The following is a 16038-nucleotide window of genomic DNA, read 5'->3' on the forward strand; positions in this document are numbered from 1 at the left end:
TGAAACAGTGATTGCGGTTACTACCGAAGTATCACTTATTGTAGCTGCAGTTGCATGATGCTTGCACCGCTTGGTAAGGTTGTTCCTATAGCTCACTTCTGATTGTAGAAACTTTTCGATCTCTTCAATCTTTTTTAATCTATAGACCTGACTTTCATCGTGCATAGTATCGTCCTCAGACGCACTTGGCGGTAACGTTGGATATAATTTCATTCTATCATCCATCTTCTTTATTCTATAAGCAACTGCATCGTTATTCCTGTAAACGCTACATTTTTTTCAGGGTGATATTGATCGGTAAGCAGGAACTCGAGCCTATCCGTTGAACCTTTCAAAGGAAGGTATACTTGAGTGTCGAAATTCCAGGTGAGCATATCTCCCCAATTAGTCTCTCTTTGGTGGGCAGCAAAGCAAGAATCTTTGATTTTTTACCATTAAACAAACAATCACCCTCATATAACTGAGGGCATATAAGACTTAATCTCTGATAAATATCGGTCATGTAGTAGACATCATAGTCGCCTTTCGTATAGTACTTTCCACCGGGAGGATCAGATGAGCTCTTGAAGTGATTCATTAATAGCAACTTTAAATCCATCATTTATATGAAGTCTGCAGTAGCCATTGTTCAATACAAATATCTCTGTTTGTTAATAATAGCTGCTAGATCCTCGATTTTGTACAAACCTTTCACGTTCCAGATCCGGGTAACGGGCTTATTAGATACCACCTTCTGATCAGGTCCCACCTTCCAGATATTAAAATCATTATCATTACCAAGATTAAGCCAGCCGCCCCGAATGTTAATTGATTTTAAAGCGATCCTCATGCACTGCCCTAGGTCTTTGTCAAAAATCGTAGGTTTGTTGATGTCAGTGATATACAATTGTTTCATGTTTCTTTGTAGAATGAATATTTACTCGTATAACCCCAAAGCAAAATACAAATCAAACAGGGGAAAATAGCCTCTTGGTATCACGAAACTTGAACATCAAGACCTGTATCGACGGAGTCGCATATCCCTGTAGTATTCCCCGAGTTTAGCAAGTATCCCATCAAAGTTCCAGCGACTTACCTTAACGATTCCGTTCAAGTTGGCTGGGATTGGGAAGCATTGGATTACTGGAACATCCAGGTTAATTTTGCAGCTCATTGAGCACGACAGCATTAGGCATATCTGCTAAACATATGACAGGATCTTTACCACCTGTCAATGTATGGTTTAAAAAATAAATAGACATGTCCAATAGATTTTCTGTCAGCCACCAAGGCAAACACAAAACAACATGGAAAGTAAGAAATGCACAAAATGTAAATGCTCTTTATCCTTAGAAAATTTCAGGATCGAGGGGAATGGACAATTGACAAAAATGTGCATTAAGTGTCTGGATATCGACAAGGGTTCTAGAGAGCGTACCCTGCACAAAAAAAATCCATTGCTCCATATGCAATTGCCCAGGCTATCTATACAAATTAGTTTTAAGCAGGATTTATAATGCCCTAAGGCAGGATAGAGAGATAACATCCCAGGAATATCTGGGATGTGATATTGTTACATTTATGAAACATATCCAAGCACAGTTTACAGATAAACTGGGGAAACCGTGGGCAGTGGCAGTTGGACCATAAGATACCGATAAAATACAGAGGGAATGGAGAATATCTTAGTGAGGAAGAACAAATCGCAACACTGCACTATACCAACATGCAGCCAATGTAGATTAAGGATAACCAAACGAAAGGTCATCGAGATATCTCTGATAGAGTCGTGTTAGCGTTAGCATGATATGCAGTCTAGTGTGTTTGATCGACAAACTAGACTCTACCAACCGGATTTATTTACGATCTTTTGCCTTTCCTACCGATGTATGCAACAGCAAATGCGATGAAGCCAGCAATTGCCATGTATAGGTGCATAGCCATAAATTCAACAACTTTTGCCGCCACTCGAAAAAAGAAGGATACTACTGTACCTATGATTTTAAAATGTTTTTTCTTTGGTTGTCTTCGGCATCATAATAGTCCTCCTGTGCTTCGGCTTCGATTTCATCATATAGTGTTGGGTTAATTCGTTTTTTTTTATTGCGCCCTTTATTTTGTTGTAATAATCACTAACAGTAAGTATCCCACACACTCTGCAATCGAGCGATAAGAGTATTGGTGGTTGATGCTATTGGTGCTGATACAGCGTTGTATATTGCGCTGATTGCATTTATAAAAAAACTCATTTTGTCTCTTTATTATATACAGATTTTATTTATCAATAAATTTTTAGATGGGCAGAAAATTTTGAAATAGGGGATTTCCTTATTCAAACATGTAGTAAGACCATTATCAATACCTCCAGTAGTTGAAGTACTTCTGCCGGTTTAGCTATGCTTTCCTCTCGTTCTTGATCAGGCACTCGATGCAATTTGTGCTAAATCTTGGACATTTTTTGTTGGTTATCCTATACTCAAAATCAAATTTAAGTTCCTTGCAATAGGGACACACTATACCTTACCATATTTTACCCGAAGTTTTTCTAAAGCATTAGAGTATCAAGGCATTTGATGCAACATTTTGCCAGTTGTCCATTCTCCTTGATCCTGAAATTGCCCATAGATAAAAAGTGGCTACATTTTGTGCATTTTTAGCATTCCATTTTTCTTTTACGCTTCTGGAGTAGAGACCCTCGAACAAGCGGTCACGGTTTGAATTAGAAAATTATTCTTTTACTCCACTTGCGCATGATGACGTAATCTGACGGCAACAGACATAATTTCTGTCAGATATCATTGAAGTTTTGTGCATGCGCGGATTATGTCGTATGCCGTCAGATATTCCGAATTTACGCAGATGGAGTGTAGGGGGAGAGAGAGAAGCAATGGGGTTTACACAAAATTATACATGATTTTACGTAGTGAAACGGTGGGTGTCGGGGAGTCTCGAGATAAGTGGGAGGTTTACACCTGTGCCTCAAAAGTATGGTTACACCCATCCACCCTATTTACTGCTTTAATTCATCGCTTATTGTGTGAAAAAAACGTTTACTTTAAGTTTTGAGTTTAAGTTCTTATATAAGAATGGATTTTATTTCTGCTCGCATGGAGAGTATCACAAAATCAAACCACAATTTATCACATGCTGTTAAATTCATTTAACATGCGTCATACATTTTAGACAAATCGTATTATGTCGGGTTACTCTTGGTAAACCATTCTTTCAATTCACTGCGATGAAAATGGCACACGCACCGCCTGGTCATCATTCTGTCATTGGTCGACCCAATAATGGTGGACTCTGCTACCCGGAATATGTGGTATATCGAGGCGAGCAGGTAAATTATACCTTTGTTAGCTGGCAAATAAAAGAAAAGTCATTTTTGTGCATTTTTTTGTCTTATTTTTTTAGTCATACCCGGAATACTTAATAACATACAAAATTGCAAGACCAACATCGTTCGTATCATCCGGCAGCTCTGCTGTTAGTTAAAGGTCGTATTATTGCGGCTGGTTTGTTTTTTTTATTGCGAGATTGACAATCAACACAGATCATTCGTCAAACCGAGCAACGATCAATGTTGTGGATTTTACCAATATGTTTATTCAACTTTGTATGTTATTTTGATAAAAACTCTGAAACCTCATTTGAACTATTTACTGCCTTAACCAACAAGTTTTGCTTTTCTGTAATAATCTTGAACGAATAAACGAAACTCACTTTTAGGGATAGTTAATTATACGTAACTGTTAGTATTAGAAACACTCGAAAAAAGAAGGATACTACTGTACCTATGATTTTAAAATTTTCCAAGTATTTTAAGTTGTTTTTGAACAAACCCTTAAACCCACCGCTTCCTGCCGCTGCAGTACCAGCTACAGCTTCACCTGTTACTGCTAGCACAATGGTGGATATTAGCAAGCCCACGGGTGAAACAATACTTGCTATAGTAAACCCCTGCTCTTTGAATAAAATCTTTAATTTTTCAGCGAGCGATGTATCATCTCCCGCGATTTTCATTAGTGTTTCCTTAATAGCAGTAAGTTGACCTTGAATCTGGTTTGTTAGTATACCATGAGCTTCTTTTGCTTCTATTTTTTGATCCCGCAGATTTTCAATATCTTCCTTGGCCTTTGCAATATCTGTTTTCCAAGTCTCTATCTGTCCCTCAGACATCCCAGGCTGTACTTTCTTCCCCTAAAGCCTCTTCATCTTGGCCTCTGCCTTAGCAATCTCACTATCATAATAAATCATTTTACTTGTCAATAGTTTCAAGTTCCCCTTTATGGTTTGAAGTTCAAGGTTGAGCCCTTTTCTTTCACGTTCGGTAAAGACCTCGCTAGAAGTTTTCACAAACCTGTTCGTTTCATCCACAACCTTATTGAGGAGGGTTGGAACCATTTCTATCTGATCCGGATTTTTAGCCTAAGCAACCTCGGCGTGTTCATACCTGTTCAGAAGGTTTTGAGCCACGTCTATGTTGCCTTTTTTAGATGTGGTATCGTCGGTAAACCCTTTATTAGGTGTAGCATCGTCAACCTTGTCGGTAAGCCCAAGGGCTCTCAGACTCTTTACGCCTAACCTCTTTTTTATCTCCCCAACTGTACGAAAGTCACCATCCTTTGTCATAATAGCATCATCTATAACACCATATCTACCAATATAAACAAGTTGATCTCCACGTGTTTCAAAATCATCGTAATATAGCTCTTTATTAATTGGTGGCACGTGCTTCCCCTCCTTGCTGCTAAGACGTTTATAAAAAGCGTCGATCATTGATCTTTTGAGTCCTACATACGGGGTTAGTGTGGTTCCCTCCTTCATCCGTCGCTCTTCCAGTGTTTGCGTCGAGCTGGCGTACAAAATCATTATTATCATTATCATCAATATTACCCTTATCTGTAAAATCGTCTCCTTCATATGTTGGATTATCGAATTTATTTTAATGAAAAACATCTAATCATAAACTATGACTAACATATTTGGAAAAACACTCGATCCATACGCTGAACTTAAAACAATGTTCGCAAATAAACCGAAAAAGTAGCATGTAAAAGTGAGTCATGTCCCATCTACGATTAATCAGAATGAGGTCTTGCATATGGATGTTCCCAATATGGGACATAATGATGTGATATTCCCTGGAAGTCTTCGGTTATTATTTGATCTGAAGTTGACCGGCACAAATACGAAACGTACTATCGGCAAGAGTCTGGTGCAGAACCTGAGAATCGTACTAAATGGTAACGGAATTCAAATTATCAACGATTACAGAGTGTTCGCTGTCTATCGCGATCTCTGGTTGTCAAAATTTGAACGTGAGAACAACTTGATTCAGGAAGGTATTAACCCTAAGGATGGTACGATCCGTGCCTTGCAGGTGAAAGCTAGCGATCATGTTGGTACTGGTGAAGAAAAGGCGGTTGCAGCACTGTCTGGTAACACATTTTGTATTCCTCTTGGAGAAATGTTTGAATCGACCTAAGATTTACCATTCTTCCAACCTGAATTACACGATAGGTTGCAATTCGTGATACATTTTGCATCATATGGGAATGTTATCAAAGATGGAGGTACAGCGGCTTCATGGGGGTTTACAGCAGCAAAAGCGGCAGATGCTACGTATAAGATCACCACAAAGCACTAGATTTGATAAAGTTAATCACGACGAGCTTGCAGGTGCAATGGTATCACAGTACAGTCAGTTTTGAGTTTAAGTTCTTATATAAGAATGGATTTTATTTCTGCTCGCATGGAGAGTATCACACAATCAAACCACAATTTATCACATGCTGTTAGATTTATTAACATGCCTCCTACATTCTACACAAATCGTATTCTGTCGGGTTAAAAGCGCATATAGAGGATTTACCTCTCATTCCCTAATTTTGGAAGCCATGCGATAGCATCGAAACAAAAATTTGAAAAGAGATTGAGCAAAGAAAAATGAGGAAGACCATGTAACATGATAAACTTTCACAGCTTAAAAGAAGAGAGAAAACTTGAAAAAAAAAAAACTCAAATTTTGTAGATCAGATCCCTTAAACCATTTCAATTTTGATACCAACTTTTGCAGTCATTTCCTGAAAATTCAATCCCGAAATGCTGACGTCAGTAAAAAAATTTAAATTTGGGTTTTTTTAGCATTAACTGACTGTAATTTATCAAGTAAATCTCACATATCATTTTTTTTAAACGGGTGAGTTCTGTAGTGTAGTTTTTTAGTAGAGTGACGTTATAAATTCGTAAAGAATTTGGAAGTTTAATTTTGCACACTTTCACTACCGCGTTGGTGTTAGGCCACATCGATTTTTTTTCCTCAGCCATCTGCATTGTGTAGCTTGCATCCACTTGCCTGCTTTCGCTGGGTCTTTGGAGTCTCTAAGCAGCAAGTGCTCACTTATCTTAGCAAACCTAAGACGTTAGGCTTTTAAGAGATAAGTGTAAAAATATTGTTTGTAGAATGGTAAAGATGAAGTCATTTTATTATAAAAAAGAATTCTTGTTCAATAATGTTGGCAAATATATAACTTTAAAACTTCGTAAATTAGCAAAGTCGTGAATCATGTGGAATAAGATTGCGAATAACCCACAGCTTTTGGGACCATATAAAGAGAGTTGTCTATAACAAAAACGCTGTTTCTCATCGAGCCACTTGTTAGTTTTCTTATTGAAATAAAAACGCTTCTAATGATACGACGTAAAATTGTACTGGCATTTTACAAGGCAACGGCATTTCCCTTATCGTGAGGTATTTACTAGGAAGCATACATTTTAGTGAGGGCTTTTTGGAGTTGCAAGAAGTTTCCACCGAGTCTTGCGACATAGATACAAGCAATAAAGTTATCGTTAAATCTTAATGGCAACGTTGAAAGATTCGTGCATGGATGAAACTTAATGTTTCTACAAAGCTGAAAAAAATATAATATACATTAGGAATCATTATTCATTTCTTGTTCTTTTTTATCCTCGGTTAAGTATGATAGTTCGTTGACGTTTAAAGGTGGTTTGTTTAAGAACGGCGTCCATGTTCCTTGTATAGAGGGTGAATCTGTAATCCAAGGCTGATACAACCGTTCGCTTCGCCATTGTCTTCCGCTTTCATTGCGTAAACGTTCAAGCCATTCCCAGATGGCTAGCGTATCGTGATTTGGTATTGTTATAATTCGATCTTTTCCATTCACTGAAATACGAAGCATTTTTATTTTCGGGAACATGGTGATTAGTTAACCTCGTTTCCATGAGCCTTGGATGAAGAGCTCAGCAAACAAGGGTTTTTGTTAATGAAATTAAAATATATACTTACAATAATTTGCTACAAGACGTGGATGTTGGCCATTTCTTTCTCTTATATAAACGGAAACTTGGGGATTTTTGCTGATAAAAAAGTTGACCTCAAAATCCAAGAAGTGCCTGAGAATAAAATATACAAACATGTAAATATAAAATATTACCATTCCTGATAAAAAAACAATGCGTAATTTTAATTCCACAATATAATACTAACTCTCATTGGCTGTATGTTAGGGTTAATGGTTGTCAAAATGTTTTTAATTTATATGGAATTCCAAAGGGGTAGTCCTGTGTTATTGTAACGTCGCAAAGGCTTTGATATTGGCTATTACTTGAAACTACCCCTAAAAGTCTCTATGAATCCTTAAATATAATAACTCTTGTTAGGATTACCCTATCCGATTACCCGATTTTTTCGGAATTTACTCGAAAATCGAAGAAACTGGATTTTCGGGCAATTCTTTGCAACTTTTCATGCTAACTATTTAATAACTTTTATTTAGCTTTCAGAAAATTCAAACAGAATGTAAAAATTCGCTCTACAACTAAAGTAATTGAACTTTAAGCAAATAGTGGTATTTTAAACAAATTTCAAGCTTTTGATGACGTCATAGAAAAGTGCTGATATCAGCAAAATTTATTGCTGCCATTTTTTTCCTTTTGTGACGTAGTGTGCCAAGTTTGATTCAATTTGGACAAGCCTATGAAAAGTTATTGAGGGAGGGGGGGTCTCTTTTACATTATTGAGAAACTTGAAAACTAACCGTTTACCATTCCCTATTTTTATTTTTTTGGAGTTGAAAATTGTTTCCGATTTTTGCACCGAAAAAGTGTCCATATAGAGAAACTGTAGCTAACATATATATTTATATATAAAACATATAGTATAAGTTTGGCAACAAATTACGGTGCCAGTTTTTTTACTAAACAATAGTTAAATTTGTGGTTTGCAATATAATATGACTTTCACTTAAATCATAGTCACAAGAAACAGAGAGTCTGAAGACTCATCGCAAACCCGATTTAAACCCTTATCCCTTGCCGTATTAGTACACAGACTACTTTTAAGGGCATAAATTTAAAACAACGCGGTAAATTTCTTTAAGCAAGGCTTGATTTACAAGTAAATTCTGTTGTTTTGGTGAAAATGCCTGGGGCAAATTGATCTATGGATGTAATGTTTTAAGGACACCAAATACGTCTATATTGGGTGTTCTGAAAAGAAACGACGAATATAGTAGTTCATGGCGTGAGAAAAGTTGAAATTGCAGATTGAGAAAAGAAACTTACACATATGTGAACGTCATTTTGCAGGGAATTGTTTACTTCAACGTAAGTACAAATACTTTTCTCCACAACATAATTTTACAACGTATAAATACAAAACAATTTAGAATTATTATTTAAGCACAAACATAATGCATATTTTATATTTAACTTTTAGATGATACAAAAAAACGTTAGCCTAGCTTAACCCCAACATAGCACTTGCCGCAGAATATTGTTGCTTCCTCAACAAGACAAAAATACATTAACAGTCTTGTAGATAGACAACTCATTGTGTCAAGTGTGAGAACTATTTTGTTTATAACATATTTTGCATTTTTTTATAAGAATTATAGCTACTTTCTTACTATTTTGTTTCACGGATCATGTGTTGGTTACTCGACTTTTCAGGAGAGTTTGATATGTAAATTTTACTCCAAGATAGTAAAATTGATCTTTGAAAAGGCTGAATAGATACGCGAATCACTATTCTGGATTAAACAATCCCAGACACTAACAATTAAAAATAAAGTTTAATCCTAACCATCTGCGTATCACAGATGACCTTGACCAATGGAACCTGGAGTGCTACAACTTCGCCGGCAGAGGTACAATTTTGTCGGCTTGGTTTATGACTGTAAAAAAAGAAGCTAAATACTCTGGATAAACAATGGAACTTAGCCTAAATACTGTACTATTTTCAAGCGCCTCCCTCGTGACTTGTTTAGGTAAAAAAATTGGGTTTACTAAGTGAACTTCCTAAAACCTATTAAAATGAAGCATGGCAAAGTTGTACCACCGTCACAAGAAAATAACAATTGGCAAATCATGGGTCCGGAAAAATATGAAGTAAAGGGCCAGGGAAAGTTTCCTTTGCTGATTTAAACAGTGTATTAGTAGTTATAGAGTTGGGGGTACGAGGACAGTTTGGTAAACCAAACTTTCCTCGAACACCCAACTCTATAACTACTTGTACACGCAATAGTAACAATTGTTGTTTGCGCTCTGGAATGCAATGTCAACTGATGACGGTAAGGACCTGAGCAGGCTTGGGAAGTCATCGCGGAGCGATGAGTGCTCGCAGTGGGTAGAAACGAAGTCTCGTAGGGCGCAGTGGGTAGAGCAAAACGTAAAATCATCTGGTTACATACACATCATTTAACAAACCAATTTTACCACCAAATGGGATGTTTCTTTTTGCGATGTTATTTGTCGGTTATATCTGATGTCTAATGCGTTTAAGACTTAAAGAATTAACATGTACAGTACAGTCCAGATGTAAGCGTACGCGTACGCTCAAGTTTCACACCTTTTTCTCGGAGGCGGTAGTTGTTTGTCTTTTGTTCTTATTAATTATCTTGCGAGTCTTGTAAGTCATTAACTTGCGCGTAATAAACAAAAGATTATTGAAGAAAAAATAGCTTATTATAACTGCGCGTAACTATTGTTAAATAGTGTTAACATAACTATTCCCAATAGCATAATTGCAAATGTTATCAACTCTATCAATGTGACACGAAGAGCCATTGTTTAATATTTTTATTAAACAAAGGTTTTGCGTGGAAACTAAATAGACTAGCGAGAAGGCATTGTTGGTTGCGCGGGTTAAATAAAGCCTTTACGCGATAGAAATTATTTTATTTTAACAAAGATTGAAAATTTTTTTAGATTGCATTTTAAAACTTTAAAAACGAAAAACGGCGATAGAAATGTTTTTTTAGATCGCATTTTAAAAGTTTTAAAACGAAAAACGGCGATAGAAATGTTTTTTTAGATCGCATTTTAAAAGTTTTAAAACGAAAAACGGCGATAGAAATGTAATTTTAGATCGCATTATAAAAGTTTTAAAACGAAAAACGGCGATAGAAATGTTTTTTTAGATCGCATTTTAAAAGTTTTAAAACAAAAAACGGCGATAGAAATGTTTTTTTAGATCGCATTTTAAAAGTTTAAAAACGAAAAACGGCGATAGAAATGTTTTTTTAAATCGCATTTTAAAAGTTTTAAAACGGAAAACGGCGATAGAAATTTTTTTTTTAGATCGCATTTTAAAAGTTTAAAACGGCGATAGAAATGTTTTTTTAGATCGCATTTTAAAAGTTTAAAAACGAAAAACGGCGATAGAAATGTTTTTTAGAATGCATTTTAAAAGTTTAAAAACGAAAAACGGCGATAGAAATGTTTTTTTAAATCGCATTTTAAAAGTTTTAAAACGGAAAACGGCGATAGAAATTTTTTTTTTTAGATCGCATTTTAAAAGTTTAAAAACGAAAAACGGCGATAGAAATGTTTTATTAGATCGCATTTTAAAAGTTTAAAAACGAAAAACGGCGATAGAATGTTTTTTTAAATCGCATTTTAAAAGTTTTAAAACGGAAAACGGCGATAGATATTTTTTTTTTAGATCGCATTTTAAAAGTTTAAAAACGAAAAACGGCGATAGAAATGTAATTTTAGATCGCATTATAAAAGTTTTAAAACGGAAAACGGCGATAGATATTTTTTTAGATCGCTTTTTAAATGTTTAAAAACGAAAAACAGCTATAGAAAAGCTTTTTTAGATCGCATTTTAAAAGTTTAAAAACAAAAAACGGCGATAGAAATTTTTTTTTAGATCGCATTTTAAAAGTTTAAAAACGAAAAACTGCAATAGAAATGTTTTTTTAGATCGCATTTTGAAAGTAAGAGCTTGTGATTTTAAATATATCAGATTAAAATCGCGTTACTATAATTAGTTTCGTTGTTAAAAAAAATTAAAATTCAATGGCCGTCGCGTTTAATTTATTCTCGCGCAGAGTATTGTTTTTAAACAATGTTTCTCGCTATGCTTTTGTTTTTAACACGAAGCAATTATTTTCGCGCAATTTGAAAGGAACTCGCTATCCTATTGTTTTTTTTAATGAAAGCAATTATTTTTGCAAGTTGAGCGTACGCGTACGCTTACATCTGGACTGTACTGTATGTATAGTATAGATGAATAAACTTACGGATAGAGAAATTTTGGAATTAGGTGATGAGGATTTACTTGATTATATGGGGTATCATATGGATGATTATTTTGATGATACTGATGATAAGGATGATAAAGATATTATATATTGTACTTGTGATGTGGATAAGATTAAGAGTACAACAGCATCTACACTTTTTTCTCCAAAATGTGGTGTAGTTAGTGATATTCCGGTTTACATAATCTTCATACAGTGTTTTTGAACGTTGCACATTTCGAAAGAAGTGCATATACAAGAGGGATGAGAATTTTACTGTTATCCTAAAGCAGTTCATATGTATGCAAGATCAAGTGGTATCTGATGATGTGATAAAAACTTTATGGAGTCAGATTAATAATACAGACAATTTACTATACAATTATGTTATACCACTCAGTATCCCCATACTAATCCCTATTAAAGAGAAACAAGTTGATGTCCTATAAAAATAGTATATTCTACATTTATTTTACATTAATGAATCAATTGTTTCCACATCTAACGATAGAGGAACGCAATCGAGTACAACATCTATTTACTGTCATAAGTAGCTTATACAATAAGTACAAACCAAGTAAGAAAAAGAGCTTTATAAACTATTACTTTACACTAAAAAAGATGTTCCAAGCACTGGATATGAATAATTATGCAAAAATAATTCCACAATTAAACACACAATCTAGGCAAAAGGAAATAGAAAGAATATGGGGTTTAAATCTAAGGATTTCAAATGGGCTGAAGCTCTTCAGAAAGAAATGATCTCTTAGGACCACCATCCAAATAATATAACGTTGGTTGATTATGTTTAATGTATCTATCTTTTATTTTATATACATCCACCGACCATATTAGATCAGTAGATCGTTTTCGTCTTTCACCTTTATAAATTTGTCATTCCCATTCACCAGGCTCATATATATGTCTAACGTTGGTACCAACATCTAGCAATGTTTTATTATCACTTTTGATGGGCTGTGAAAATCCCTGTTTTATTAAAGTATGTTTTATGGCATCCCCTGGTTTCACATCAATTAGTCTATTTTTTTCGTTATTCAAAGCACTAACTACCATTTGCAATCTACCAACCCATTCTCTGTTACTTTTTGATGGATCTTCAAACTCTTTATGGTATTGATAACTAAATAGTCTATCTGCTAATGTTTTATTAAATCGTTCAACAATACCTTGACTTCTATGTTGGCTAGGATCACCATGTTGTATTATGAGATTATACTTGTTCATAAGTTTGGTAACATCACCGTAAAACTCTTTGCCAGCATCACAAATCAATGTTTTGGGGAATTTTAGTTCAGCATTAACATATATCCAATTAAAGGCTTCAGCAGTTTCTTTTGAGCTTTTGCTAGTTAGTTGATATGCTGATTTATACCTACTAGCAACATCCACAAGACAGAGAGCATACTTATAAGACATCTACCTGGTGAATATCATTGGGTGCAGCATAAATAGAAAATGAGGAATTGGGTCTCGGAACATACTTTAGTGCTGGTAGATATATTTGACACAAAATAAATTATTCTAGTTATATATAATACAATGGCAGAATTACCTGAAATTCCAGATGTTGATGAATCTAATTGGGATACTGATGAAGATAAAATTTTTTAACTCTATAGATCTTGATGCATCAATTAATGAGGTAAATGAATTAAATCTTCAGGAAAAAGAAATAAATAAAGAAGAAGATCCGAGAAAGATTGATGAAAAGGATTAGAAGATATAAAAAAATGAAAAAAGCAAGCAATAGAAAAGCAAAAGGTGGCTAAAGATATAGTAAAGATACTGAGGGAGGAATATAAAAGATTAATAAGCGATAGGAAGGTAGTAGTTACATTAAAAAATGGCGATGAAATATTGTAGAAAAACAAAAATTATAAAATAATTTAAATCAAATACAACAAATTAAACAGTCACTTTCACATTTTGTAGATAAGGAAACCGGTACACTAAGCGAAAGGATTAAAAACCTCTTCCGTGAACAAGGTGTAACAATAGTATCAATTATGACAGCCTTTGGTATGACTATTGGTTTCCTCGTTGAAGCATTAACATGTGGTGGGTCCGCAGCAGCAGCCAGTGGTGGAGGAGGTGATAAGCCTAGTGGTAAAGGAGGTGCCAAAGAATGGGTAAAGAACAAGTTGAAAGCACTCGCTGGCCTACTTGGTAAATTAGCAGGAAAAGCAGCAGCAGCACTACCAGGTATAATAGGATCCGTGGTCGCATGGATACTAAACAGAGCAAAGGATGCCATTGGATGACTATCCCAAAATGTATGGGCACTTATTACAGGTATAGGTGTGTTAATCTATACATACTTTATGACAAGAAAAAGATGATAATCTATCTAAAAAAATATCACCATATTGAAAAAAAAGTTGTTATAGTTAAAATTACAGCTATTTTCTCCTCCTCATGAGTTATTTTCCCTGTCGGTACTTCTAATTTTGTATTATCAGTAGTCTTCTTCTTTGGAATTGTATGATCTGTCTTCTTTGGTGGTATAGGATCTGGGTTCTTCTTCTTTGGTGTAGCCGGATCTGGTTTCTTTTCTTTTGGTGTAGGTTTTAGATCCGGTTTCTTTTCTGTATTAACTTTAAGATTAGTACCCAAGCCAAAGTCTGATTTTGATACTAGGATTTCATTATTATAGTTATTCACTTTCCCAATTCTAAGGTTCATATCACTTGGTAACATATACTTATACTTACTTTATATATACATTTATTTCTCCATGTATTATAATTGCTGTCAACACCATATTCTTTACATAATTGCAGATATTTATTCCTGGTGAATGTGTTATTATTAGCAGAAAATCCTTGTTGATATGGTAGATAGGCTTCCAGTATTTTGTCTAATGTGATAATAAACATGGAATCTATATATGGTTTTAGTCAAAGGATGATCTGAATATAAATGCTCTGGGGAAATTCCACATACGCTTGTTGATAGAAATACTGCAAAATTTAATTGGGTCTGCCATAGTTTGAATGGGTTGGTTTTCCAGTTGTTAAATGTTGGATCTCCTGCCCTAACTGCTCCTACCTCATAGTTGGTAAATATGTTTGGAAACTTACTCTGGAAACTCTCAGTATCAACTACATTCTCCGAAACCACTATATTCTGTATGTATAGGTCCTTTGCTTTGATTTGTTGTAGGTATTTTCCACCATAAAACCCGGATATTTTAGGATCGTATTTAAAAATTCTATTCATTATATTATATAACTTAGAAAATGTATATTGTAATAGATGACATTTCAAAAGGTATCGATTTGCAAAAACCTATCGACAATAGAAATAATAGTAAAAGAATTGGTTTATTAAAGCACGTTTGGTTTACACGTTTTAGAACATTGAAGAAGACGAGAAGATGTATCTAAAAAATGATACACACATTATTGTTAAAAAGGGGTTCTATAGTATTAATGATATTTTACGACATATAAGCAGTTAAATAAATTATAGTACATCAACTGGAAAATCTATAATTGGAAATGGAATAAAAAAGTTTGATTACTATCTTCACAACATATTAGGAGCAAATAATGATAATTACGTTGATCTTCTGCTATCTAAAAAATCATTTACTTTCTCCAGTGATACTCTCTTTGCAACAGATAATCTCCATAGGATTCCATCCAATATCCTTCATACTGGATACACACCAAAAGATGTTTCATTTGGTGATACAATAATATTCGAGCCAACTAATGTTCAATACAAAACTATGAGAAATGGTATAATAGATTATATTAACGTTGAACAGTAATTTACCTACATCTGTGGTTCTACATATTATTCAACTTTTTCTGTAGTATAAATATATAAGGACAACTTTACTCGAGGATGATGGTGTATTTAATGTTTCTGATGTAGAATGTAAATTAAATGATTGGATTAGATATTTACCAATAATTTTAAGGGCCACAAAACACTATTTATAATTGATGATTGTTCTGCTGAAGGTGAAATAAATAAAAAACGTGATGCACTATAAGAACTTGCATTTTCTGGTAGACATAGAAATCACTCCCTATGGGTATTAACACAAAAGCATAATTCGGTTTCAAAAGACGTTAGAAAACAAGTTAAATGGCTTTGCTTGTTCTTCACCAAAGATAGAGATAGTTTTGAAGATTGTTTAAGAGAGAATGATGTCGTGCCAGATAAGAATGAACGAGATAGATTGAAAACACTTCCGCAAAATCTGCCATATTCTAAACTTATACTGAAGGGTTACCAGCCAACTAGTTATTATTTGTTAAAATCCTGCTAAAATTTGTTGATACACTAGTTATACGCTAGTTATAATTTTGTTAATTAAAAATATAATGATTGAATACGTTAACTTCATTTTGTTGCGTAAGATTTTCTATCTTATAAATATAGTAATGGATTCTAAGATACTTGATCAACTAACTAATTTAGAACAGAATGTTGCCAAAGGAATAAAACCTAAAAGAAATGGTAGAAGAAAGAAAAA

The 16038-nt window shown here is 34.4% G+C and overlaps 2 protein-coding genes across 5 annotated transcripts in view; one reads left to right on the forward strand and one right to left on the reverse strand.

The window, feature by feature from the left end:
• Nucleotides 1-3628, forward strand: part of LOC130644971 (poly [ADP-ribose] polymerase tankyrase-2-like) — a 51818-nt gene extending 48190 nt beyond the window's left edge. The window contains exons 28-29 of the mRNA XM_057450785.1: nt 3163-3319; nt 3394-3628. Of these exons, the coding sequence (XP_057306768.1) occupies nt 3163-3319; nt 3394-3474 (238 nt within the window). The 3' untranslated portion in view covers nt 3475-3628. The remainder of the gene's footprint in view (nt 1-3162; nt 3320-3393) is intronic.
• A 2806-nt stretch (nt 3629-6434) lies between these two features.
• Nucleotides 6435-16038, reverse strand: part of LOC130644973 (39S ribosomal protein L43, mitochondrial-like) — a 35694-nt gene continuing 26090 nt past the window's right edge. For all 4 annotated transcript variants that reach the window (XM_057450789.1, XM_057450790.1, XM_057450792.1 and 1 more), the window contains exons 3-4: nt 7289-7395; nt 6435-7165 (exon numbers count right to left, since the gene is read on the reverse strand). In XM_057450789.1, coding sequence (XP_057306772.1) covers nt 6915-7165; nt 7289-7395 — 358 coding nt within the window. In that variant the 3' untranslated portion in view covers nt 6435-6914. The remainder of the gene's footprint in view (nt 7166-7288; nt 7396-16038) is intronic.

Source organism: Hydractinia symbiolongicarpus, chromosome 5 (assembly GCF_029227915.1).
Source record: "Hydractinia symbiolongicarpus strain clone_291-10 chromosome 5, HSymV2.1, whole genome shotgun sequence".
Classification (NCBI taxonomy): domain Eukaryota; kingdom Metazoa; phylum Cnidaria; class Hydrozoa; order Anthoathecata; family Hydractiniidae; genus Hydractinia; species Hydractinia symbiolongicarpus.